Here is a 25,749-nt window from a genome sequence, read left to right as displayed (position 1 = left end):
ACCACAACACCTGGCTTTTTTTTTTTCTTGGTTGTAGTTGTTGTTGTTTGGCAGGCCTGGGCCGGGATCGAACCCACTATCCCTGGTATACGTGCCCGGCGCCCTAGCCACTAAGCTACAGGAGCCAAGTCTCTTAATGACAAAAACTCAACACGTCTAAACTTCAATATCTCACCCACCCCACCTTCAATCCCAGTCTGCTCCTGCACCTTCAATGTCCCCATCTCAGGTGGTACCACAGTCCCTGTCCAGGGCGCAGGAGCCGTTCTCAAGTGCTTCCCTCAGTGTGTGCAGAGTCCGTTGGGCTCCGCTCCTTACACACTGTGTGCCCCCCTCACGTCTGTTAGCCACATTGCCCTGAGAAAGACTGAGTCTCCCCGCCCCACCACATTCTGCCGTCTACAGGCTTCTGGTCATCAGCAGGTTATTCCTGGGCCAGGGCCATCCGCCTCTGCCTCCATCTCTGGGCCCAGCTGCTTTCACTGCCCAGCCCTCCTCTACTCTCGCCCTGTGGGTCTCTTAATGGCTTCCAGGGCACAATGCCATTTCACGCCTCCCTGCTCTGCCCATGCTGTGGTCTGCTTGAAATGTTATCCCTGCCTGGGTCATTTGAGTTCTTTACCTTTAGACTCAGCTCAGATGTCCTCCAGAAAGCCGGCTCCACAACACTGGCCACTCCCTGCGCACCACATGCAGAAGGCTCTGTTGCTGCACTGCTGGTGTGTCATAGTGCACATTATGTCCCCCGCTTTGCCTGAGTCTCTTGAAGGCCCCTTTCCAGTGGCTGGCCTGGAAGGTGGTCTGCTGTTGTACTGAATGAGGTGTCTTTAGTCGGCTCATCTTGCCCCGCTCCAGCTAATGCTTCTCCACTACACTCCTCCTTTTCACCCCCTCTTTTCCCAGGTCCCCCCTGGGCTGCAGGTGGCCCTTCTCATTAGTTCTCCCTGGCTCTCTCCCTGCTCCCTTATGCCATCTCCACAGTTGGAGCCTGGTGACATTCCTAAAGAACGTTCACCAAATCCTTCTTGCCTGCCCACTCCCAGTTCTCCCAGTATCTCCTGTGTCCTCTCCCTAAAGGGTCACTCTCAATTTAGCAGGGCTCCCTCTTTCCTGCAGCCTCTGGTGTAGACTCTCTGGACAACAAGCCCTCTCTCTCTGTCGCCCTCTCTCTCTCTTTTCTCACTTATCTGCCTTCCTCACACTCTGCCCTGACACCTGATGCCTCAGCCATGCCAAGCCACTTGAAGTTACATGAAGACTCTTTCTTCCTCAACCTGTCCTGACAATGACAGCTCCTGCTTCTGTGCCTACTGGCTGCACCTGCCCCTGGTCAGACCTGGCATAGCACCCACTCCTTCACTATAGTCACCTGCTTTCCCAGCCTGTCTCTCCTGCTTGTATGAGACCACCAAGAACAGGGTCCCCTCAAACCCACACCAGAAGCCCCTTCTCGGGGCCCTGCCCTTTAGAGGGCTTCCCTCTCATAAAGTAACGGTAAGGAGTCTCAGGGGCCATGGGAGAACACCCCCAGTGCTTACTCCCAGGCATGGGACAGCCACATGCACTACTCAGAACAGGGCTGCTGTGGGGCCAAGGACAGGGCTGCCTCTCCCCATATGCTCCAGAGCAAAACTCCAAAAAGGATGAGAATTCCATACTTAAATCTGGCCTCTCAGGCTATTATGAAGGCATAATTTTTCAAGACAGAAACAGAAGAAAGTTCATTTAAGGGTTTGTTCATTTGATTTGTAACTTTTAAAATTGAAACAGAAGGTATATATGGCCTCCCTTTGTGCTCCTGCCCCAGCCTATAAATTTTAGGCACAGGCCTGACCACAAATATACACACCTGGCTTATGCATCGTGACATCACCAGCACGTAGCCCCATGCATGGCAGACAGATTCTGCTAAATGAATGGCAGCTTGTGTTTCTCAATTTAAAATTTATGAAGACTAACAATAAAGAAATTGTGTTTCTGGAGAGATACACCAAACACGATTGAAAGCTGGCACTGCAGGAAGTCGGTGACAGGGTCCCAAACTTCCCTAGTCTGTGTTAGCCTCGCTTTTGCAAATCCTCATCAGAATGAAAGCTCCATCATGGCAATTATTTTTTCATGCTCCATTCACCGCAAAACCAGCAGATCTACACCTTCCATCTCAGACTTCAGAAACTCTGATGAACAGAATGACCACAGAGATTCCATGGCCAAACTCTTTATCAAAATGAATGACATCTAGCATGAACTTGATGTTACCACAGGATCCAGCTGGTCCCACAGCATCATAGAAATACCAAGAACACACCTCATTCACTTCTTAAGTACAAAGAGTTGGAAGCTCTCTTTGGTCAAATCATGTTCCCAGATAAAAATCTCCAGAAGCAGCCATCATCAAAGCCACCAAATCAGATTCTTTACCTTCACTGAGAGTCCCACAAGTAATTTCCAAATGCAGGATCCTCGGATGGAGAGGCTGGCAGCCTCCATTCCTGCTTTGTACTCTAATGCTTATGACATAGGCCAAATCATAGAAATGTGCAGTTTTCCTGATGAGGACAAGATATCTGCCTGTTCCTTCCTCTGCCTATATCAGTATCTCTCACTCTAAAGGTCCCAGAGGACAGGATTCTTCTGTCAGTATCCTAGGCAAACCTGTTCTAATGTGACAAGCCAAGGTTTTTGAACTTACAGTCTAAGACACAGACGGGAATTCCAAGAATACCTCCAAAATGAAAGACTGACTTTCTCTGATCAAAGTGCTAATACCAGACCATTTAGGAAAAAAGATCTTCATTTTATTTCCAATCCTTAGGTTTAGGAATTTATTTATTTATTTTTGAACAGAGTCTCACTATGTTGCCCTCAGTAGAGCGCACAGTCTCACTATGTTGCCCTCAGTAGAGCGCTGTGGCGTCACAGCTCACAGCAACCTCAAACTCTTGGGCTTACGTGATTCTCTTGCCTCAGCCTCCCAAGTAGCTGGGACTACAGGCTCCTGCCACAACACCTGGCTATTTTTTGTTGCAGTTGTTATTGTTTAGCTGGCCAGGGCCGGGTTCGAACCTGTAAACACTGTGCTACAGGCACCGAGCCAGGTTTAGTTATTTTAAAAAGAGATTTTTCAATCCAAATTTGAGGAGTAATCATCAACACCATTAGTGGGGGTTTTTTGTTTTGTTTTCTTTTGTTTCAAGACAGAGTCTTACTCTGTCACCCTCAGTAGAGTGCTGTGGCATCATAGCTCACAGCAACTGCAAACTCTTGGGCTCAAGCAATCTTCCTGCCTCAGCCTCCCAAGTAGCTGGATCTATAGGTGCCCACCACAATGCCTGGCTAGTTTTTTTCCATTTTTGTTAGAGATGGGAATCTCACTCTTTCTCAGGCTGGTCTCAAACTCCTGAACTCAAGCAATGCACCTGCCTCAGCCTCCCAGAGTGCTAGGATTATATGTGTGAGCCACCACACCTGGCCTCAAAATCTGGTTCTTTGAAAAGATCAACAAAATGACAAACCAAGAAATTACTAGAATAAAAAGATTTTTACTACCAACCTTATAGAGAAATAAAAGCCACTATAAAGAAATACTGTGAATAATTGAGTCTCAGTAAATTAGATAACTTACTGAAATGGACAAATTCTGAGGAAGACACAAAATACCAAATATCTGACTCAACAAATATTGTGAATAGAATTTAGTATGGTATGAATATATCCCCCACAGTACATGTGTTTTATTGTTGTTTTGTTGTATGTTTGTTTGTTTTGAGACAGAGTCTCAAGCTGTTACCTTGGTAGAGTACCTTGTCTTCATAGCTAACAGCAACCTCCAAATCGGGCTCAAGCGATCCTCTTGCCTCAGTTTTTCTGTTTTTAGTAGACAGGATCTCGCTGTTGCTCAGGCTGGTCTCGAACTCATGAGCTCAAGTAATCCACCCGCCTCGGCCTCCCAGAGTGCTGGAATTACAGGTGTGAGCCACCTCACCCGGCACACAGTGCATGTGTTGGAAACTTAACCCACAATGCAGCAGTGTTGAGAAGACCTTTAAGAGGTGATTAAATGGAGCCCTCATGAATGGATTAATGCCATACCATAGGAATAAATTATCTCAAGAGTTAGTTCCTGATGAAAAAAATGAATTTAGGGGCGGCGCCTGTGGCTCAAAGGAGTAGGGTGCCGGCCCCATATGCCGGAGGTGGTGGGTTCAAACCCAGCCTCAGCCAAAGACTGCAAAAAAATAAAAAATGAATTTAGGCCTCTTCTTCCTTCCTCTTCCTTTCTCCCTCTTTCCCTCTTCCTTTTTATTCTTCCCATCTCACTCTGTTCTTTCATTCTCCTTCCCTTCTACCAAATGCCAAAGCACAAAGACCCTCACTAGATTCAAGCCCCTCCATCTTGGGCTCCCCAGCCTTCAGAACTGTAAGAAATAAATCTCTTCTTTAAAAATTAAAAAAATAAATAAAATAAAATTTATGAAGACTATAATTTAAAATATATATATTGAAATGTAGCTAGTTACACAGAGATACTTTTTTGATAGGAACAATAATTTAGAAATCTAGCAGAAGGAGCTGTATATAAAGTAGTGCTCACATTTTATAAAGTATAAATAAAATTGTAAATTACTTTATTAAAAGAATTTGTCCTATAAAATTTGGATTCAGTCAAAAGGCCACACTCAAGGATCCCAAAGGCCCCAGGGTGCAGGTCCCCACACTTCTGGACCCATATTCTCAGAACAAGAGGGAGCCTACACTAAGCCTGAGAGCCCATATTCAGTGATTTTATGTGATAAGGAAACAATATCAGACACATCCTACTGCCCAACAGCCACATTCTTTGTAGAAAGTAAAATAAGGCTGGGTGTGGTAGCTTAGCCCTGTCATCCTAGCACTTTTAAGAGGCTGAGGCAGAAGGATCATTCGAGGCCAGGAGTTCAATATAGTGAGATCCCAGGCAATATAATGAGATCTCATCCCTACCCAAAAAAAAAAAAAAAAATTTAATTATACCTTTAAAAAAGAAAATAATATGTATCTTTTTTTTTTTTTTTTAGTGCTTTTCCACATAATGGTCAAAACACAGGCCTCTCACCCTTTTTGGGGACCCTGAATACTGGAGGGTCATTGCCAGATCTGACGAACCTCCACTACTCAGTGCCCCTCCCAGCCTCCCTGGACGCCAGTCACCACCTTCTTGGTAGCATGAGTGTGGGGAGCAGCGTGAGCAACCTCCCGGCAGCCATGACCCACTTGGGGATCAGAAGCTCCTCTGGTAAGTTCTTCACATTTAAGGAGGACCTGGGCCATGTCTCCTAGCAGCTTAATGGAAAGTGGTCCCCAGCTGTGTGGCCTGTTGAGTGAATCATTGAGTGATAGTGACTGTCTCAGAACTAACAGCGTCCCTTCTTGAATCTCCTGACCCTGCTGAGGAGGAGGAGGCTCTATTTCTGAGGGACCTGGTGAGTTTGGGCAGCTCTGCTGAGCTGTGCTCTTCATTGTCTTCACCAACCCACGTATCCAACGGTAAGATTTGGGAGCCAAGAAGTAAGCATCCATCCTATTCCGTGTTAAACAGTGGCATGGCTCTTATCAGCATATGAGGATATTTTCCAATTTAAGCCATCTCTCTATATTTCTCTAGTTTTCCATTGGATTTTAAGAGAATATTTTGGATTCGTAGTGGATATGATGAAAATAAGCCTGATAGAGCCTTCAGTTCTTCCATCAACTGAATAATTGACTTCAGAGACTACGTTTGTTTTTGTTTGGGGGGGTTGGGTTATTTTATTATCCTCGATATTAGCAAATCTTTCACTGAGTCTGGATTTTGTTATTTAGAAATCAAATCATACATGGGAAGATAAAAAGTGAGTGACCAAGCCACAGTTCTAAGTTACTAACTCAAAAGCTGTATTTTAAAAATGCTGCCCATCACGTGAATGGGCATCACTGTACAGGTGTGACTGTCACAGACCCAATGTGAGACATGACTTCATCTGCTTGAGCCCTGAGAGAGGCTCTTGTCTGTGACTAGGCGGTGGTGACCTCGTACTCTCAGTGCTATGCTCAGTCCCTACTGAGAACCATGCTATGGGAAGTTTTACTTGCAAGGACCTTCAGTGATGGTCGCCAGGTGAATATGTTTGCTGGTGTCCACTCTGGGGTCAGTGAGGCTTACTTATGCAAATCAGGGCCACCTAAATGAGAGCAGTCCCCTTCAGCTGGTTCACACAAAGGCTGGTGACTATAAGGATGATGCTGCCATGGTACAGCATGGTTTTAGATTTGAATCATTGACTTCTGAGATCACCTTATTTTTCTTTTTTGTGTTTTGGGGTCATTTTATTATCCTTGATAGTAGCAAGTCTTTCATCCACTGGGTCTGTGTTTTGATATTTAGGAATAAAGTCATGTACAGGAAGATTTAATATAAAAAAAGCATATGAGGAAGCCAGGTGACACTGTCTTGAATCCAGTGTCCCAGAGCATGTGTGCTGGGGTCCAGGGCGTGCTTTCTTGTGAAGGCTTTGTCTCTCCGTTCTGGGCTTACTTCATTTGCTTCATAGAAACTTGTAAACCCTTTAGGCTTTTTAATATTCAGAGTTTGAGCGATTCACCTTATAGGTAAATTCTCAATGAACAGGGACATCCAAGGTCACTGAAATAAAGAAGTGTCAGCATGTGGCTCCCTTGGATCTTGGGAAAGCTGGCATTTCCCAGTACCGCCTTCGACAACTTTGCTTCAAACTGAATTCCATGTTTAATCATTGGCTATTGTCTTTAAAATGGATTTATTCTTTCTTTTTTTTTTTTTTGTAGAGACAGATTCTCACTGTACCGCCCTCAGGTAGAGTGCCATGGCGTCACACGGCTCACAGCAACCTCTAACTCTTGGGCTTACACGATTCTTTTGCCTCAGCCTCCCAAGCAGCTGGGACTACAGGTGCCCGCCACAATGCCCGGCTATTTTTTTGTTGCAGTTTGGCCAGGGCTGGGCTTGAACCCGCCACCCTCGGCATGTGGGGCCGGGGCCCTCCCCACTGAGCCACAGGCGCCGCCCGCTTTATTCTTTCTAGAACGTGCCAGAACCAGAGTCAATTTTTATGGTCTCAGTGCACTCCTTAAAGTGCACACACGTGTATTTAAAAGATGTTTGAGCTTTCTTTCTGAATGAGTTTTTAGAAAATTTAAAATCAGATCTATAGCTCTAATTATTGTTTGAGCTAACTGAGAATCTCTGGCCTTTTTGCAGATTATTGAGTGGAACTACATAAGAGTTTTATCATAGATAACTTCCAACCTTCTAAAGATAATTTTGCCAGGTCAAAATGCTTAGTTTTGTTGTTTCTTCATTTCTATAACTCTTAACAAACGCTTGATTTTTTTTTTACTTTTTTTTTTGAGATAGAGCCTCAAGCTATGACCCTGGGTAGAGTGCTGTGGCGTCACAGCTTACAGCAACCTCAAACTCTTGGGCTTCAGCGATTCTCTTGCCTCAGCTTCCCAAGTAGCCAGGACTACAGGTGCCTGCCACAATGTCTGGCTATTTTTTGGTTGTAGTTGTCATTGTTTGTCAGGCATGGGCAAGATTCGAACCCACCAGCTCTGGTGTATATGGCTGGTGCCTTATCCCCTTGAGCTACAAGTGCCACATGTTTTTTTTTCTTTTTTTTTTTTTGAGACAGAGTCTCACTCTGTCACCCTCAGCAGAGTGCTCTGGTGTGATAGCACACAGCAACCTCACTCAACCTCTTGGGCTCAAGCCATCCTCTTGCCTCAGCCTCCCAAGTAGCTGGGACTACAGGCACCCGCCACAACGCCCAGCTGTTTTTTGAGACGAGGTATCACTCCAGCTCAGGCTGGTCTCGAACTCCTGAGCTCAGGCAATCCACCAGCCTTAGCCTCCCGGAGTGCGAGGATTATAGGCATGAGCCACTGCACCCAGCCTAAAGCTTGATTTTTTTTTTTTTTTTAGTATTGACACAAAATGACACAGAATTCTGCTCACTCCACCTGCTGGTACAAGGAGGCTAAATGGAGACTGAGGATGTGGGGTTGCCAGTTCAGATACAGCAGAGGCAGAATCACTAGCTCACGAGCAAAGCTGTTCCATACCAGGCCCTGTGCCACATGCTAAAGGTCCAGCAGGGCATGGGACAGTGTCCCTGACTTCATGGAACTTGTGCCCTGGCAGCCTGCGTGGTAGAAATGCCTTTCCTAAACTTTCTTGCTCATGATAAAATTAGCCTCTTCCCCCCAAGTAAAGAAAGCACCAGCAAAAACCTCCTTTCCCTGGAGGGAGGGTGATAGGTGGGGCCACACCTGCGGTGCATCTTGGAATGGGTACAGGCGAAACTTAGTAGGTGCAGAATACAAATGCCTACATACGGTAACTAAGAAAATGCCATGAAGGCTGCGTTGAACAGTTTGATGAGAATATTTCAGATTGTATATGAAACCAGCACATTGTATCCCTTGATTGCACTAATGTACACAGCTATGATTTAACAATAGAAATAAATAGGGCGGCGCCTGTGGCTTAGTCAGTAAGGCGCCGGCCCCATATACCGAGGGTGGCGGGTTCAAACCTGGCCCCGGCCAAACTGCAACCAAAAAATAGCCGGGCGTTGTGGCGGGCGCCTGTAGTCCCAGCTACTCAGGAGGCTGAGGCAAGAGAATCACTTAAGCCCAGGAGTTGGAGGTTGCTGTTAGCTGTGTGAGGCCACGGCACTCTACAGAGGGCCATAAAGTGAGACTCTGTCTCTACAAAAAAAAATTAGAAAAAAAAAAAAAGAAAGAAATAATTAAAATAAAACAAAATAAAAAACCTCCTTTCCCCGGAATCGGACTGTGATGATCAATTTCCTGAGAGAAAGAGAGAGAGGGCCTCTGAGTGGGAGAGAACAGGAGCATTCCTTCCTGCGACTCCCTAATGTATTCTCAGGCAGCTCCTGAGAACCACACTCTCAGTGAAAGGATCTCCTCCAGTGGCAGCAGGGGACCTGGCAGTGTGCTTGAGACAAGGGCTCTAATGAGAGTATGTCACATGGCACTAGGGTCACTCCCCTGGGTTGAGTGGAGCGCACTGAACACCAGCCTCTGCCCTCTGGCTTCCTCTCTGGTGGTGTGGGCCTTTCTTTGCTGTTGGCACATCTGATGCGATTCCCATGGGAGAGTTGCCAGGAGCTCCTTTACATCAGAGTTGCCATCACATATGACACTAGGAAGTTTTCTTTAATCTCTGAGATACAAAAGATTTAGTCAGGCACCTGTGGCTCAGTGAGTAGGGTGCCGGCCCCATATACCGAAGGTGGCGGGTTCAAACCTGGCCCCTGCCAAACTGCAACAAAAAATAGCCAAGCATTGTGGTGGGCGCCTGTAGTCCCAGCTATTTAGAAGGCTGAGGCAAGAGAATCGCCTAAGCCCAAGAGTTGGAGGTTGCTGTGAGCTGGGTGATGCCACAGCACTCTACCGAGGGCAATAAAGTGAGACTTTGTCTCTAAAAAAAAAAAAAAGATTTAGTCAGAAGTTATAACAAGGAACATGTGAATTTGTTTTCTTCTAGGTCTCCAGAGTTCTCGGAGTAACCCCTCCATCCAGGCTGCGCTCAACAAGACAGCACTTTCCTCTTCTTTAGGCAGCCACCACCAGACACCTGTTGCCAATGCATCCGCTCTGCACCCCTCACTCCGGCTGTTCTCTCTCAGCAACCCATCTCTCTCCACCACAAGCCTCAGCGGCCCCTCTCGGAGGAGACAGCCGCCCGTCAGCCCGCTCACACTTTCCCCTGGCCCCGAAGCACTTCAAGGTTTCAGCAGACAGCTCTTGTCAACCAGCCCACTGAACCCTTACCCTGCCTCCCAGGTAAACACAGACACACAAACTGCAGTTAAACAGACTAAAGCACTTGAGAATTGCTTTCCTCCTCTGGGCTATTTGGGATTACATCCATTATTACCCCTAGTATCCAGCGGTCTTCCATCCCATCACTTCTCACTTAAGTGTGAGATCAGAGCAGAGTGAACAACTCAGATGCATTAATGATTTTCTAATAGCAGATTTGCTGTTGATTACTCTTAAGTAAATATTGAACAAGTTGCAGGCACTATAACTCTCAAACTTGGGGTTGAGGGGAACAGTAAAAATGCAAAATGCAATTCAGATGTGTCTAAGATAGCTAAAGGAAACCAGGTTAGGACTTCAAAACTGGTACAAAAAATCAGTCATCAATTCTGTAAGTACATTAAGGCACAGGGAAAAATCAAAGAAAACATTTAATACCTTCCCGAAGCTTTGATGTTGGATTAGACCTCCTCCCTAATTATAGCTACAGATTGGGGAACAATACTTTTATTGTTCATGAAGTACTAGGTATGATAAGGATTATATCTCTGTAAAAGGACTAAGAGAAATCTATTGGGAAAAGAGGCACATTTTGAAGTCACAACCCGTTACAGAAATAACGGGCATTGAAAGTCACTTCCAGACTTGTTGATTTTCTATTCTAAACTCTTAAGGGTGGTTCTCCTGACCATAATAATCAGTGACTATACTTTTAACCTATTGATCGCACCCTAGGTACATTATGACATCATTAACTATTCACCACTTCACCATAGATGAGTAATGATTTAGTATGGAGGAGCTGGCAAGGCACCGCAAGAGGGTGAGAAGATCATGTTATTAGTCACTCTCTACCAATTACTAGTATGGTACCTTCATTATGTGAGGGTAAGAGGGAATTTCATAATTTCTTTAATGATTCTTTTTATGTTATTAGATTGCCTTTGTTTTGGGCAGATTATAAAGTATTTGTTTTCTAGCTATATTTTAAGGGGTGTATGGGTAGAAAGAATCCCCTTTTAGATTTTTTATTTGTTTAATATTTAGATTTTAAAAATTAATGTTATTCATACACATAGTTTAAAAAGCCAAATATTGGGCGGTGCCTGTGGCTCAGTCGGTAGGGCGCCGGCCCCATATACCGAGGGTGGCGGGTTCAAACCCAGCCCCGGCCAAACTGCAACCAAAAAATAGCCGAGTGTTGTGGCGGGTGCCTGTAGTCCCAGCTACTCGGGAGGCTGAGGCAAGAGAATCACTTAAGCCCAGGAGTTGGAGGTTGCTGTGAGCTGTGTGAGGCCACGGCACTCTACCGAGGGCCATAAAGTGAGACTCTGTCTCTACAAAAAAATAAAAAATAAAAAGCCAAATATTTCCAAAGGGCTTGTTACAGAATAACAACTGTCTAACTAACCTGTTCCCACCAACCATATTTCTCACTGCCTAGAGGTGGCACTTTCAATCATTGTAACTAGCCAGTCTCTTTGATGTAACCATATCATTTTTGGTGTTGGATGTTATCTAATGACATTCTATCATCAAAGATTGGGCTTTTTTCTCTCTGAACTCTCCAGCAGCCTCTTCCACCTTCTTCATTGGGACTCACGCCTGTAATCCCAGCACTTTCAGGCTGAGGCAGGAGGATCACTTGAGGCCAAGAGTTCAAGACCAGTCTGAGCGATGTAGCAAGACCCTGTCTCTACTAAAAAAAGAAAACGGCTGGAACAATGCTCAGTGTTTAGTGTTTTTGAACCACATGAAATAACAAAAGGAACATTTTTTTTCCTCCTCAGAGTTAATAACTGCCTTACTATTTTTTGGTCTAGGTATCTGTGTTATTGATTCATCTATTCCTCTCAATAAATGTAAAAACAAATCCTCCAGGATCTTGCATGACTTAAAAATGTCTTTATTCTACATGCCATTTAATTAATACTTTGGCTAGATATATAGAATTCTAACTTTGAAATAATTTCCCCTTAGAATGTTAGAAGTATTGACCATTGCCTTTTAGTTTCTAGAGAAATCTAATGCCATTCTGATTCTTAATACTTTGCATGAAATCTCCTTTTTTTCCCCTCTGGAGGTTTGTAGCATCTTCTTTTTATCCCCAGTATTCTGAAACTTCAAGTTGATGTGGCTCTGTCTGGATGTTTGGTGGGTTCCTGCAGTCTGGACACTCATATCCTTCATTTCTGGGAAATCATCTTTAAGTAATTTCTTCAGTAATTTCTTCCCTTCAATTGTCTTTGTTCTCTCTTTCTGGAATTCCTGTTGTATGACTGTTAGGTATCCTGACATTTCCTCTACTATTCTTACTTTTTCTCTTTCTTCTTTTCCCACTTTTTCTGCTCTGCTTTCAGAGAACTTTCGGAAGAACTTCTCAACTTTATCTTCTAACCCTTCCGTTGAGTTTTTTTTCCTGCTCTCATTTTTAAATTTCCAGTTCTTTCTTGTTCTCTGAATGTTTCTTTTTAATAGCATCATACAGATGCAATGTCATCTTTTTTTCTCTGAGGGTTTTAGTGGCAGTTTTCGTTCTGATTTCTTTTTATTTTTTGCAAAAGAATTTCTCCAAATTGCATAAAAGTAGAGAGCTAATGTAATGAACCCCCTAGACCCGTCATCTGGCCTTAACACTGATCAGCAGTGTTGTCTTATTTAATCCATACCCCTACTTTGAAAAAAATATATATGTAGAGATACACATTATAGGTATTTCAATAAATATCTACAATTTAAATTTTTTTCTTTTTTTTTTTTTTGAGACAGAGTCTCACTTTGTCACCCTGGGTAGAGTGCCGCTGCATCACAGCTCACAGCAACCTCTAGTTCTTGGGCTTAGGTGATTCTCTTGCCTCAGCCTCCTGAGTAGCAAGGACTACAGGTGCCCGCCACAACGCCCGGCTATTTTTTTTGGTTGCAGTTTGGCCAGAGCAGGGTTTGAACCCGCCATCCTCCGTATATGGGGCCAGCACCCTACTCACTGAGCCACAGGCGCTGCTCTAAATAAAGATTTTTTTACTAGCCTAAATACAGTGCTAATAATTTTGTTTTTTCTGGCAGCTTCTTTCCACACAGACCTTCCTCAGCTTCTGTCCTACGTGTCTGCCATGGTCTCTTCAGGTGCTTCTCTCTGGGCCTGGTGGTCATGTCCTCTGCCTCTCTTTAAGAACAGGACACTGAGAAGATGAGTGGTAGTTCTGCGTACGTGGTGGGGTTGTTGAGTGTGGTCTTCATTGTAAAATAATCTAGCCTGGTCATTTCCTTGGGGAACTTCTGATGTGATATCCTAAGTTTTAAGATTTTCTCATGGGCTCGTCAAATTCCCTAAAAGACACTGCTCTAACCTGACATCTCAGCGTATGCCTGGACTCCAGCATACTGAGAGCCAAGCTGGGAAAGAAAGGCAGAGATCTCAAGTTTAAATAACAAGATTTCTTATAAACTCTGTGTTCTCAGCACAGGGCCTCCCCAAAGCTCCAAAATCCTTAGTGTTACTCTTCAGAGTGCTACCCTCAGCCCTGGCCTGCAGCAGAGAGGCAGCTGCTGGAAACACAGGTGAGGATGGCTCTGAAACCCTCTCCCTGCAGGAACGCCAACCAGATGCCCTGTTCCCATCTGTCCCCAGCTTCAGATCCTTGTCAGGATTTACTGATGGAGATTAGACTGCCTCTTGGTTTCTCCCCACAGCCAGCTTGGCATTGCACTACATTCTGCTGAGCTGGTCACCACTTATCCATCGCTCTTTATTTTCAGATTCTGTTGCTACTTTCTTCTCTCCCAGAATTTCTGTCCTTGTGTTAGTCACAATGTCAGTATTACCATTCAGTCTGGCTGCCGTCGCTTGCTGTTGTTGGATGTTGTTTTGGTGTCTCATTAGGGTTTGGGGAGACAGCAGAGCTCAGTGCCTTTTTCAGTCTTCACCTTTAACCAGAAGTCATGGATGTAAAAATGTGAAATGAAACATGAATATCAATGAGAAAACTGAGAGGAAATTGTTTAAATTGGCTGGGGTTATTTGTTGTTGTTGTTGTTTTATTTGTTTGTTTTTTTTGAGACAGAGTCTCAAACTGTTGCCCTGGGTGGAGTGCTATGGCGTTATAGCTCACAGCAACCTCAAACTCCTGGGCTCAAGTGATTCTCTTGCCTCCCAAGAGTCCCAAATAGCTGGGGCTACAGGCCCCCGCCACAATGCCTAGTTATTTTGTTGTTGTTGCAGTTGTCGTTGTTTTAGCTGACCCGGGCCGGGTTCGAACCCGCCACTTGGGTGTATGTGGCCGGCACCCTACCTGCGCCGCCTGGTTTTTCTTTTGTTTTGTTTTGTTTTTTAAGACAATAGAAATCACCATTAAACAGGAAATGCATTGAAAATACACAGAAAAAAAAAAAGAAAAAGCAGAGACAGGCTTCTCAGCATTGCAGAGAACACCACAGAGGGAGCTTGAGCTTTCCTCTCACTCTGACATTTCCCCAATCCTAACAGACTTACTCTACAAACTCAGAAGCTAATTGGTGGCGTTTGTTTGTATTATAGATGGTGTCCTCAGATCAAAGCCAGCTTCCTTTCCTGCCCACAGAAGCCCCAGCCCAAGTATCCCCACCGCCCCCATACCCCTCATCCCCTGAGCACCCCCAGCCTCTGGCCCAGCAGCCCCACGCCCGGGAGTCCACTGCCCAGCAGCCCCAGGTGGCCTCTTCCCTGCCACAGCCAGACTTCCAGCTTCTCAACTCCCAGGTGAGTCCCAGTAGCAGCCTCGGTGAGGAGAAAACACTGTGCTCTGAGTTCTGAGCTAAATGGTCACCTCCTTGTTCCCTGAAGGGCTCACCTTTGACCAACTTCTTCCTGGATGTGGGCTATGACCAGCAGTCCATGAGGCCAGGCCTGGCCTTCTCTCAGCAGGTATGTGCTTGCTGCTGCCTCCCCTCTATGGTGCATAACCTGCTCATCCAGGCTATTCGGTGTGTGGAACGCACAGCTAAATGGATCAGCCACTCACCCTCTGGTCTCAGACGTGTGCCGCAGCTGGGAGAGCCTGCACCTCCATGCCCTGTGCTGGTGCGGGCTGCCTTTTAGCTCCAGTTCTCACAAAGGAACTGTTTGGGAAAGGGCTAGAAGAATTTTGACAACACTCTTTTTAGAATCATAGAACCAGAAGGGACAGCAGCCAACTAATCAGCTCACACTGAGGAGACAGGCACAGAAGGGGTTCCCAGCCCCAGTGTCAGTTGGAAAGGGCCTGCCTGGCGCTCCTGCAAAACAGCCTCCTAGGAGAGTGTGGTCGGGGAGTTAGGGAGGACTTCCACAAGACATCTTCATATAGCCACTTTCCTTTCCTGTCTACTTGCTTCCTAACACTGTTTTCAATATAGAGTTCAGTAAGTATAGATTAGGCACTGGGATGTATTAAGGAGTGAAGGAAGGGTCGAGCAGTTTCCGGAACCTAATAATAGCAGTAGTAGAACACTTAGCTATCTCCTGGGAAGGCTGCAAGGAAGCCTGTGGTAAGAGCCAACGGCCCTTGCTGCCCTGCTTTCTAAAGAGCCCATTTTGGTCTAGGTGAGAATCAGTGTCTCCCTGAAAAATGGTAGAAACTCCTACCTTTGAGACATTTGAAAAAATGGCTTAGAAAATTAATTTTAGGGAAATCAGCTAAAATTGCCTTCATTTATAAACCAGTCCTCATAGAAGCTTTATCAGAGACAGGTGCTTACCTAGGGTCTCCCTTCTGAATATGGAAGGGAAAGGCTTCCACTCCCTCAATTTTCTAGAATCCAAAGAAGAAGAGAGTCTGTTGCTTACCTGGTTCCTGATGGAGCCTTCCAAGGGTCCTCACAAATAGCTATTTGTAAAGCCGAATGAGAGTGAGGCCCAGGAGAAGAGATGTCTGAGGCTCAGAGGGGCCACAGAAGCCATGAGCACCGAGTCCCTTGGGCTGGGCAGTATGTGGACAGGGAAGTTGCCTGCACTGTGATCTCAGGGACCTTTTCACTCCAGCATCTGCCTGCCCAGTTCTGTGTGTGTTACCATAGCAACAGAACTCTCTGGGGGTCTAGGAAGAAGAGGATTTGAGGCAGCTGACTGGTCTGGTTTCACTCTAGAGCACATTTTACTACCCACTCACTCCTTGGAAGCAAAGACTGCTCCTCCCTCACAATGTGACTTCTTGATGCTTCCAGGTGTCCCTGGTACAACAAGGTCCCCGGGAGCCACAGGACTTGTTTCATTTGAGACCAAACCTTTATTCCAACTGTGGGAATTTCCCCAACACCATCCCAACAGGTGAGCGGGCCACCCCTCAGCTTAACTGTTTTTGTTTTGCTGTTTTAACAGATACACCATTTAAAGCAAAAAAATGGGAGTCCCGAGTCTCAGCTTTACTGTCTGTGATACCGGTGTCCAGCCTGGATACTGAGGGGCAGGAGGAAAAGGGCCTTTTTTGAAACACTTAGTCTCGGGTAATTGGCGATCATTCAGAAGGAGAAAACCCTCAAAAATGGGAAGTTGTGGAACTGACTGAAAAGATTGTAGATTCTAGGGCAAGAGCTATGGGACTGTGAGTGGTCAGTACGTGGGTGCTCCCTGTCCTGGTCAGGAAGATAGGGACAGCGTGGGGCATCTACCTATAGTGAGGCCTGCAGCCTCTTAACCTCACTGTTCTCCCCCTCACTGCCCCTTGCAGAGGACTCAAGTGCTAGCCTGTTCAAGGACCTCAGCAGTGCACTGGCAGGCATGCAGGACGTTGGCCTGAGTGGGGACACTGTGTTCCCTTTGGAAGAGGAGCTCCAAATTGAGCCCCTGAGCCTGGATGGACTCAGCATGCTAAGTGATTCCAGCATGGGCCTGCTTGACCCCTCTGTGGAAGACACATTTCGAGCTGACCGGCTATGAACAGAATGTGACCAGACAGGAGAATTGTTTTCTGGAACAGCCGGAACATAATAGAATGGGACAGAATGGACCCAGCTGGTCCCCTGGGCTTTAGTCACCTTGACATGGGAAGGAGCCCATTCCTACATGCAGCTCCAGGCTTTCAGGAGAGATCCCACCTCAAATGCGGTGGCTGCTTCTCCACCACGGAGTGACGTGCTGCCCCATAGGCCTGCGCTGACAGAAGTGCCATAAGAGCTGCCTACAAACTGCCAGCCCAGCTCACCCCCTCACGTCTTTTTATTGGCTGGTAGGTCACCATGTAAAAGTAGAAAATACTGTGCGATGGGGTGAGGCAGCACCATGTAGCCTCAGAGCCACTGATCTCAGCACTGATGAGGACCTGGCACGGGCGAGTGGCATGGCCAACCCACAGGCCTTCTCCAGCCTGACCGTGGGTAGGGTGCCCTCCAGTCGGGGACATTCCAGAGCTGAGCAGAGAGCTGGGGCTGTTTCAGAGGAAGAAGTTCCACCACCAGTTCAAGGACAGGCTTGGGTTAGGCAAACCGAAGAGAAACGTGTTTTCTCCCAGTTGTAATCTTGTTTCTGCTGCTTCACCACACCTTTCCTAAAAGTCAGGAGGAAAGCAAGACGGTTTTACCCAGTCGGTAAAAAGGGTTCCCTGGCACCAGATGAACCTGAACAGAACGGCGCTCCTCCCTGGTAGCAGGGGAAGAAAGCCGGGTAGGTGGGGCAGGTGCCAGTCTCACCGACACACAACATCTTCCTGACAAACTGCAGACGGGGACAGCCCCAGCTTCCTCCTGAGCCCAGTGCAAGGAGCTGCTGACCAGACCCAGCAATTGAGCTTCCCCATCCCTCCCCAGAGCTGTGTCTCTGTGGACCAGGAGTGAAATGTCACCACACTGGACTGTAAGCTCCTCGGGCAGGGATGGTTCCTTATTCCCTAAGGAGCCCTGGTACCTAGCAAGTGCCTGGCATACTGTGGTGCAGCAGGGTCAGTGCTGTGGATCTGTGTGTGGAACGTGTGAGTGAATGGCTGAGTGAATCTGCTGTGCCATGAGGCAGCCTAATTTCTCACTGTCCCCGTCCCCGTCCCCATCCCCATCCCCTGCCAGCTCCTCTCAGACCTTTAGCTTTTCTTAACCCTCATGCTTGTGGTTGAGCATGCATTCTAATATGATTTTCACACCTGGGGGCCAGATTTACGGTCTGGCTGGGTACCCTGCACTCCTCAGGTTGCGCTCCACAGCAAGTAGGTGATGCCACCTTCTCAGTACATCCAGGCAAACTAAGGCCACCTAGGTGTGGGGCTGAGGGATCCTGGCCAGGCCCCCACCTCAAAAGATCTCTCCTTTCTAATCCTCTAAATCACCTTATGTAGAGATTCATTCTTTGAGGTTGAAGAAATAATTTATAATAGAAGAAAGCCCTAATTCACGGAGCTGCCATTAGTCATTAACACCCTATCCTAAAATAGTTGGGCAGGTTTCCACCACCACCTGCCTCCCGGCTTTCTGGGTGAGGTGGCCTCCGAATCACAACATGCAGATGGATTTGAAGGGACAAGACTGAAGGGGAGGCCGTAAGCAAGAGAAGGCAGGGTGGGGACAGGGGAGCTCAGAAGGTACCAGAACCTTTGCTTATATAGCCACTGCCCTCTCAAGAGTCCTAGGAGTGTCCCCAATGGTCACTGGATTGCTGCCACCCAGACAAGCACAATGAGTCTGACACATCTGGTAGAGCAAGAAGAGTCTTGTCACAAGGCCCTGGGCTGGTCAGCCTCTCCAGCTCATTGCCCTTGTCCCATCAGAGGCCTTGCTGATGCCCTTTCAGATGTCTTCACATGGTGCCTCTCTGCCCTACCTTACCCTGTCCGCCCAATGCTGCTGCTTCATATCTGCCCAGAGGTCACTCACTGCTGAATTGGGACATCAAACTGGAGTTCTCTTTGCCAGATCCCTGCCCTGGGAAGGGCTGTTGGCCTCCCTTTGCAAGCCTTACTCCTGGTTAAACTCTCAGATCCTTAGCTTGAGATCTCAGAGGGGGGTGACTTTTTGTTAAAGTAAAAGAGCCTTTGGTGGCAATGCTACCAGCACTTCAGTGTGCTGAAAGAAGCCAGCTCTTATATGAAAGACCTCCAAATCCCATTTCACTTTTCTGACAGGGAGTGGTGCTGATGTTCTAAGAGTTTTAATTTTTTATTTATTTATTTTTTTTTTTTTTGAGACAGAGTCTCACTTTCACCCTCAGTAGAGTGTCATGGTGTCATAGCTCACAGCAACCTCAAACTCTTGGGTTCAAGCAATTCTCTTGCCTCAGCCTCCCAAGTAGCTTGTAGAACAAGTGCCTGCCACAACGCCCAGCTATTTTTAGAGACAGGGTCTTGCCCTTGCTCAGGCTGGTCTCCTGCAAGCTCAGGCAATCCACCCCCCACGGCCTCCCAAAGTGCTAGGATCACAGGCATGAGCCACCAGGCCCAGCCAAGAGTTTTGATTTTCGAAAAAGAAGTTGCAGCATTATCCATTTTTTTCTCTAGTGCCTTACCGGTGGGCATCTTGTCCGGGGCCCAGTTCACTCTGCAGCATCTGTGCCTGGCAGCAGGAGACCCCCCCAAGGCCTAAATGAATTGCAGGCCCCGGGGCATCTCCAGGGGACTTGTGGTAATGGAGGCTTTCAAGGGAAATGACTGGTTCCAGGAAATAACATTGATGATGACAGTGTGGTTAGTCCTGAATTAAGTTCGTCCTTAGATCTTTCAGTCCCACCTTTCATCCTGAGAAGACTTAGGGCAGCAGTTCTCAACCCGTGGATTGCGACCCTTTTGGACTGTATTAAAGGTTCACGTCATGAGGAAGGTTGAGAACCACTGACTTAGGGCATCACACAGCCCTCTTTGCTTGTGCCTCAAGGACATACCAGGACACTGTGGCCTCGCCCTTTAGCACAAACCTGCACTCACTGCTGCCTTTGGGACAAGCCCATTGTGGGCCTCAGCATTTGAAGTGGATGATACTTCAGAATACACTTACCTTTCAATCCTCAGCTTTGTCACCAGACATCCCTCTTGGGCCCCTCTCACGTACTAGCAGTTAAACAGTACAAAACTAAACCCGCCTGCAGTTTCCATTTTTCCTTCCTGTATGGTTATGGTTTTAGGGTGTAAGGTGTTAGGAGAAAGTTGATCATGTCAAGATAAACATAAATTCTCCTTTGTCCTCTTTCATTTCTCCTGAGTCTACCATCTATCACCTGAACTGGTGTTGTCTGTTCAAGTCCATGCATGTATCTGGAGACAGTTCCCACTCTGACTCTCTTTGGCTCTCCTGGTCTGTGTGCACATGGTTCTGAGCAGGTTTCCGTTGCTCCACGGACAGGGTCATCACAACAGCTGATCAGACTTCCTGCCAGTGGGCTAACCCCCGGGGGTCCCTGTGAAACAATATTTAAAGATTGGAATTTGTATGAAGTAGTTTCCCAGTTTTATAATGCATCATTTTACAACTTTCATAATTAAAAGCAGCACAATAAGGTTGTATCTGCATTTGGTGTTTTTCTTCAGCTCCAGGTGAGGCTCAGGTGGGGGCCTCTGGCCACCTGCCTGCTCAGCCTGCCTTCAGGTGAACAGGCCTCAACCCACCCGCTGCCATACTCTCTCCCTGCAGGGGCACTCGCTCAGCTCCTTCCCCTGCAGCCTTCTGCCTCCTGCAGGCCCCTGCCCTACCCTGGTCCACCTCAGGTTCTGTCCTAAGCTGGCCTCCAGCCCTGCCCCAGCGGGGTCCACAGCAAACCACCATACCATACCCACTGCTGTCATAAAGGCATTGTCCCCTGAAATCTTACACAGAAATGCCATTTCTGCCCCCAACTTCCCTAGCCCCAATTTTTGCTCTGGTTTACACACATCCCATTCTTTGACCCCACTGAGAACTCTGTCCTTTGTTTCCTCTTCTCTGAGCCTACCTGTCCTCTCCTGGCTACTCTTCCAGCCTGGTCCACCGGTTAGTGGCCTCCCTATCACCCTCAGCTCAGTGCTGCTCTGACCTGCCACCACATTTGCTGCTGGGGTCCTGTTAAGCCAATGCCATACTGTCTTCTAACCCAGCGCTCTGTCAGCCTGTGAATGTGCCTCAGTCCTCCTTCCTCAGCCCCAGATAGTTCTGGGGACAGCTCCCATCCCTTCCCCGTCCACAGCCCCTATCTGCAGACTTCCTCTGACCAACTCCATGCCAGATTCCTCTAGCCCTATTCTAGTCTTGTCCGATGTCAATCCCTGTCCTACTTGACCCTTCCCTGACAGTTAAACTTTGGCCACTCCTTTGCCCCCTCCCAATCCTTTCTTGGGCTCCAGTAAGCCCAGGTCACACATCAGTCACCCATGTGCATCCTGTACCATCTTCAGATCAGCTATCCCTAAGCCTGTCCACTCCTCCACGCTGTCCACTCACATTCAGCCCCTTACCCCACCTGCCTGTCGGCTCACTCCCCCTCACTGCCTCATCGGTCTGTATGCACCGGCATGCATTTAACTCTATGAGGACAGTATTCTACATCATCAGAGCTGGGAACATAGTAGGTGCTCCATACTTTCCAGCTGTGACGCTGTCCTCCCTCTCTTAAATCACACCCCCACCACAATCCCTAAGACGGAGAGCTGTTTTGCATGCTCCTCCTCTACCTCTCCAATCCAGTCTGAGTCCTGATGGCTGCCTGGGTCCCTTCCTGTCCCCCTCACCTGTGCTGGCCTGGTACCTGCCCTCAGAACTTAGCAGTAGGACAGACACATTTGCCTTAATCTCTCCGTGCTTCCGTGTCCTCCATGTCCTCATCTATAAAGTGGGACAGTGAGCATCCCCCTTCATGGTGCTGTGAGGGTGAAATGAAACCCCACAATTCAGACATTTAGAATAGTGCCCCAAACATAGTAAACAGTAAATGGCAATTGCTGGAAGTAGCCATTATTTGGCGCATGAATATGCCATATTTTCAAAGACATACAGAATCGCTTAAGGACACAGAGCTTTAGAAACATTGACCTGTGTACTTGTATTAATAAATCACCATACCGGGTGGCGCCTGTGGCTCAGTGAGTAGGGCGCCAGCCCCATATACCGAGGGTAGAGAGTTCAAACCCGGCCTCGGCCAAAACCGCAACCAAAAAATAGCCGGGCGTTGTGGCGGGCGCCTGTAGTCCCAGCTGCTCTGGAGGCTGAGGCAGGAGAATCGCTTAAGCCCAAGAGCTGGAGGTTGCTGTGAGCTGTGTGAGGCCACGGCACTCTACCGAGGGCCATAAAGTGAGACTCTGTCTCTACAAAAAAAAAAGTAATAAAAAAAAAAATAATAAAATAAAATAAATCACCATACCTTAACACTGAGAGGAATGTGTTAAAGTGACCTTTTTTGGTCCTGTTAGCTTAACGAGTCTATCCGGTCGCAGGCCAAGCTGTTGCACGGGGCCGCGTCCCCGCGCGGACACTAGATGGGGCTGAGACTCTGGGAGAGGCTCTCAGGCTCCGGACCACCCTGACAGCGCCAGCGACACCTCTGGACCTGGGGACAAAGCTGGGGTGTTACAGGCTCCACTGAGCCCCGTGCAGCTGGGATCGCAGGACGGCGGACATGCGCCTCTCAGCTGGGAACGCGCAGCCTCCTGGCCGGACCTCTGCCTCTGCGGTGGCCTCAGCACCTGATTCCCGGGCTCGGAATCACATCTGAGTGAGGTGTCAGGCTCTCACACACGTCCCGCCTTGAGCTCCCCCAGGCTGGACTACCGGTGAAATGAATGGCGCTCCTCAGCCTGCAGAGCAGGGCTCTGAGCCTACCCTGGGGATGACCCACAGGGGCAAAGGAGCACACTGATTTCCTCTTTTCCAGAAATGTATTTAGTGCGTTTCTAGTAGTGCATTCCCATTATAAGAAGTTCAGGTGATACTGAAGAGCACCAAAAACAAAATGTTCAAGCAGCCCAGAGACCCAGCACTCCCAGAAATAGTCATGGCTGACCCCCAGAGAAGGTCTATGGAGACATCTCTTTACACTCACTTTCAGAGAAAAGGATGGAGAAATGGTTAGAAATGTTTACAAAAAAATGGCTCCTGTGTGTATTTAAATTTAACATAACAAAAGGAAAGCTAAATGTAACTGGAGAGATTGCCAAGCTGCAAATAATTATGCTTCTTTTTATGCTCCCAAATTATTTCTCTAAAAGAAAGAAAAATATTAGGTGACTGGATTCATTCTTTCAACTGCAGATGGCATCTCTTGACAACCTGCAATTTAGGATGAGGAAATGAGCTCACCACATTTCCTACCTCCTTCCACCTCCCAGATTTTGTGGATTCATATTTTTATATTGTCAAGGTTTACACTGCTCACATCCTGTCCTGTAACCGTGGTTCCCACAATTGTTCTGCATGAGTTGTGTGTGTGGATTCCCTGCCCCACTGCCCATCCTCTCAGAATGGATTTTTCCATTCCTGGGTTGTTTTCACTCCCCTCCTCCATGGCTGCCCTGTCTTTGTCATCAAGGAGCCTTTTTAAGAAGGCTGAATGGGCTGCTCTCACAGGGCTGCAGCTGCTGGGTGGCAAGATTGGAGACCCGAACCCCAATTCAGGGCTGGGCAGGCTGTAAAGTTGGCTGGAACAAACTCTATACTTTCTATTATAGTTACTTGTTTAAAAACTGAGTCTTGGCTCAGCGCCCATAGTTCAGAGGCTAAGGCACCAGCCACATACACCGGGGCTGGTAGATTCGAACCCAGCTCAGGCCTGCTAAAAACAACAATGACAACTACAACCAAAAAATAACCAGGCATTGTGGCGGGCGCCTATAGTCCCAGCTACTTGGGAGACTGAGGCAAGAGAATCGCTTAAGCCCAAGAGTTTGTGTGTGAGCTGTCATGCCATGGCACTCTACCAAGGGTGACCCTTGTCTCAAAAAACAACCTGAGTCTTGAACTTTTATCTATTGACACATAGTTGAAGTTTTAGCATTTGGAAATAAAATAACTGGAGTGGGGGGACCAGGGAATACTATACCCAGGGAAAGGACATGCCAGGCTTCCGGCTCTGTGACCACCCCTCTACCCCAACATCTGCCCACTTGATCCCTTTGACAGCTTTGCCCTATCCCATCTTTACTTGAGAAATCTAACCTCTCTTTTAAGGCCTGTGTCACCTCTGTGAAGGCTGCTATAAGGTTTAGATTATAATTTGCAAATATTTACTTCCCTCCCTTCTCACTGTGGGAGGAGTAACTCCAGCCTCTTTCACCCCCATTTTTAAAAGCTTTTTCATCACCAACTCCAGCTGCATCCCATCTAGTCAACTCCCAAACCCAGATAATAGCCACCCACACACCTTACAGCAGCCTCTGACAGCTGCCTCCAGACACCTTTGCTCTTGGGCTCTGCTCTGTGATTTTTTTTGGCCAGTGAAATGTTTGGATGTGTAACCTAGGGAAGCTCTGACCTGGGCTTGGTGGCTCAGCTCACCCTCTTGTGCTTCTAATAGTGCCATGGACAGAGCTTCCCAGTGGGTAGCCCCAGGTTCCAAAGGAATGAGAGGATAATTTCCAACCAAAACCATGCCTAGGAGGCAATCTAGCCAGGGCCAGAGGAAATTGGCAGGGCTTCCCCTATCTGCAGATACATGAGCCAGAAATACTTACAACAGCCATTGAATATTTGGGGCCATTTGTTATACAGCATTACTGTGGCAGTAGCTGACTGATACATACTCTCTGTTCATTTCCTCCTTATGCTTGAGCTACACTTGTGCTCATAGCTCTACTTTCTTACCTATAGAGCTGATTTTGTTGTAGAGCTGCCTTCCCATTGGCCCATGAGCAACTGGACACAGCGACTGTGTCAGATTCGATTCTGACCCCCCAGTGCCCAAATAAATAGCACCCAGTGTCATCTTTTCATCCTTTCCATCTACACCAGCAGTTCTCTGTGGGTTGCAACCCCTTTGGGGGTCTCCTGCATATTCGATATTTTCATTACGATTCATAACAGTAGCAAAATTACAGTTATGAAGTAGCAACAAAAATAATTTTATGGTTGGGGGTCACTACAGCACAAGGAACTGTATTAAAGGGTTGCAGTATTAGGAAGGTTGAGAATCACTGATCTACACCCTTTTTTTTTTTTAAGACCCTTTCTAAGGCATCCCAATCTGAGTGGAAAGCCCAAAGCTGCTGCTTCTAGGATTCACCTGTAAGTTTGGACAAGAAGATTCAAAAGGTCTAAGCTTTTGGCACCCACTGCTGGAGAAGACAGCTCAGGACATAGCTATTTTTACCTGGGAGCACCAGGGACCACAGTAGCCACTTTTGAATCCAAACTAATACACGGAAACAGGGAGAAAACCCTTGTAAGTACATGCAGGGTATGGAACCAGGAGAAAACTGAGCTCTTAGTCCAAATAAACAGACTTGGATTCTTGGAGATCTTGGAAGGCTGTTTCGCAAAGTGCTTGGGCAATGGGGGCTATTAACAATGCAGAACTGCTCTGGAGCAGAAGCTCTGGAGTCAGAATTCTGGGACATTAAGGGGTGGCTGTCACTGGAGCTTTCCAAATTCCGCCCACTAGAATCTTGCTGTGATAATCTAGGTTGGACTGGCGCCTGTGGCTCAAGCAACTAAGGCTCCAGCCACATACACCTGAGCTGGCGAGTTTGAATCCAGCCTGGGCCCGCCAAACAACAATAACAGCTGCAACCAAAAAATAGCCAGGCGTTGTGGCAGGCGCCTGTAGTCCCAGCTACTTGGGAGGCGGAGGCAGGAGAATCGCTTAAGCCCAGGAGTTGGAGGTTGCTGTGAGCTGTGATGCCATGGCACTCTACCCAGGGCGACAGCTTGATGCTCTGTCTCAAAAATGAATAAATAAATAAATAACAAAATGTATAGAGCAAACCAGAATGCTTTTAGGAATGAAAGGAGACACAGATATGGTACGCAGACAGCAGCATGAACAGTGTGTAGGAACAAGCCCTCAGGGACCGAGCGCAT

General features: G+C 47.2%; 1 protein-coding gene across 2 annotated transcripts in view; it reads left to right on the top strand.

Annotated features, from left to right (window-relative positions):
* Positions 1-21,796, top strand: part of CRTC3 (CREB regulated transcription coactivator 3) — a 145,754-nt gene extending 123,958 nt beyond the window's left edge. The window contains exons 10-15 of one of the 2 annotated variants that reach the window (XM_053581942.1): positions 5,058-5,275; positions 9,641-9,867; positions 14,381-14,581; positions 14,666-14,746; positions 16,024-16,126; positions 16,527-21,796. In XM_053581942.1, coding sequence (XP_053437917.1) covers positions 5,058-5,275; positions 9,641-9,867; positions 14,381-14,581; positions 14,666-14,746; positions 16,024-16,126; positions 16,527-16,735 — 1,039 coding nt within the window. In that variant the 3' untranslated portion in view covers positions 16,736-21,796. Of the gene's footprint in view, positions 1-5,057; positions 5,276-9,568; positions 9,868-14,380; positions 14,582-14,665; positions 14,747-16,023; positions 16,127-16,526 lie in introns of both variants that reach the window. The other variant, XM_053581941.1, reaches the window with a different exon arrangement.
* Positions 21,797-25,749: the final 3,953 nt, after the last annotated feature.

The sequence above is a fragment of the Nycticebus coucang genome, chromosome 2 (genome assembly GCF_027406575.1).
Source record: "Nycticebus coucang isolate mNycCou1 chromosome 2, mNycCou1.pri, whole genome shotgun sequence".
Classification (NCBI taxonomy): Eukaryota; Metazoa; Chordata; class Mammalia; order Primates; family Lorisidae; genus Nycticebus; species Nycticebus coucang.
The sequence above is the reverse complement of the archived record's forward strand: the minus strand, read 5'-3'. Positions and strand labels throughout refer to the sequence as shown.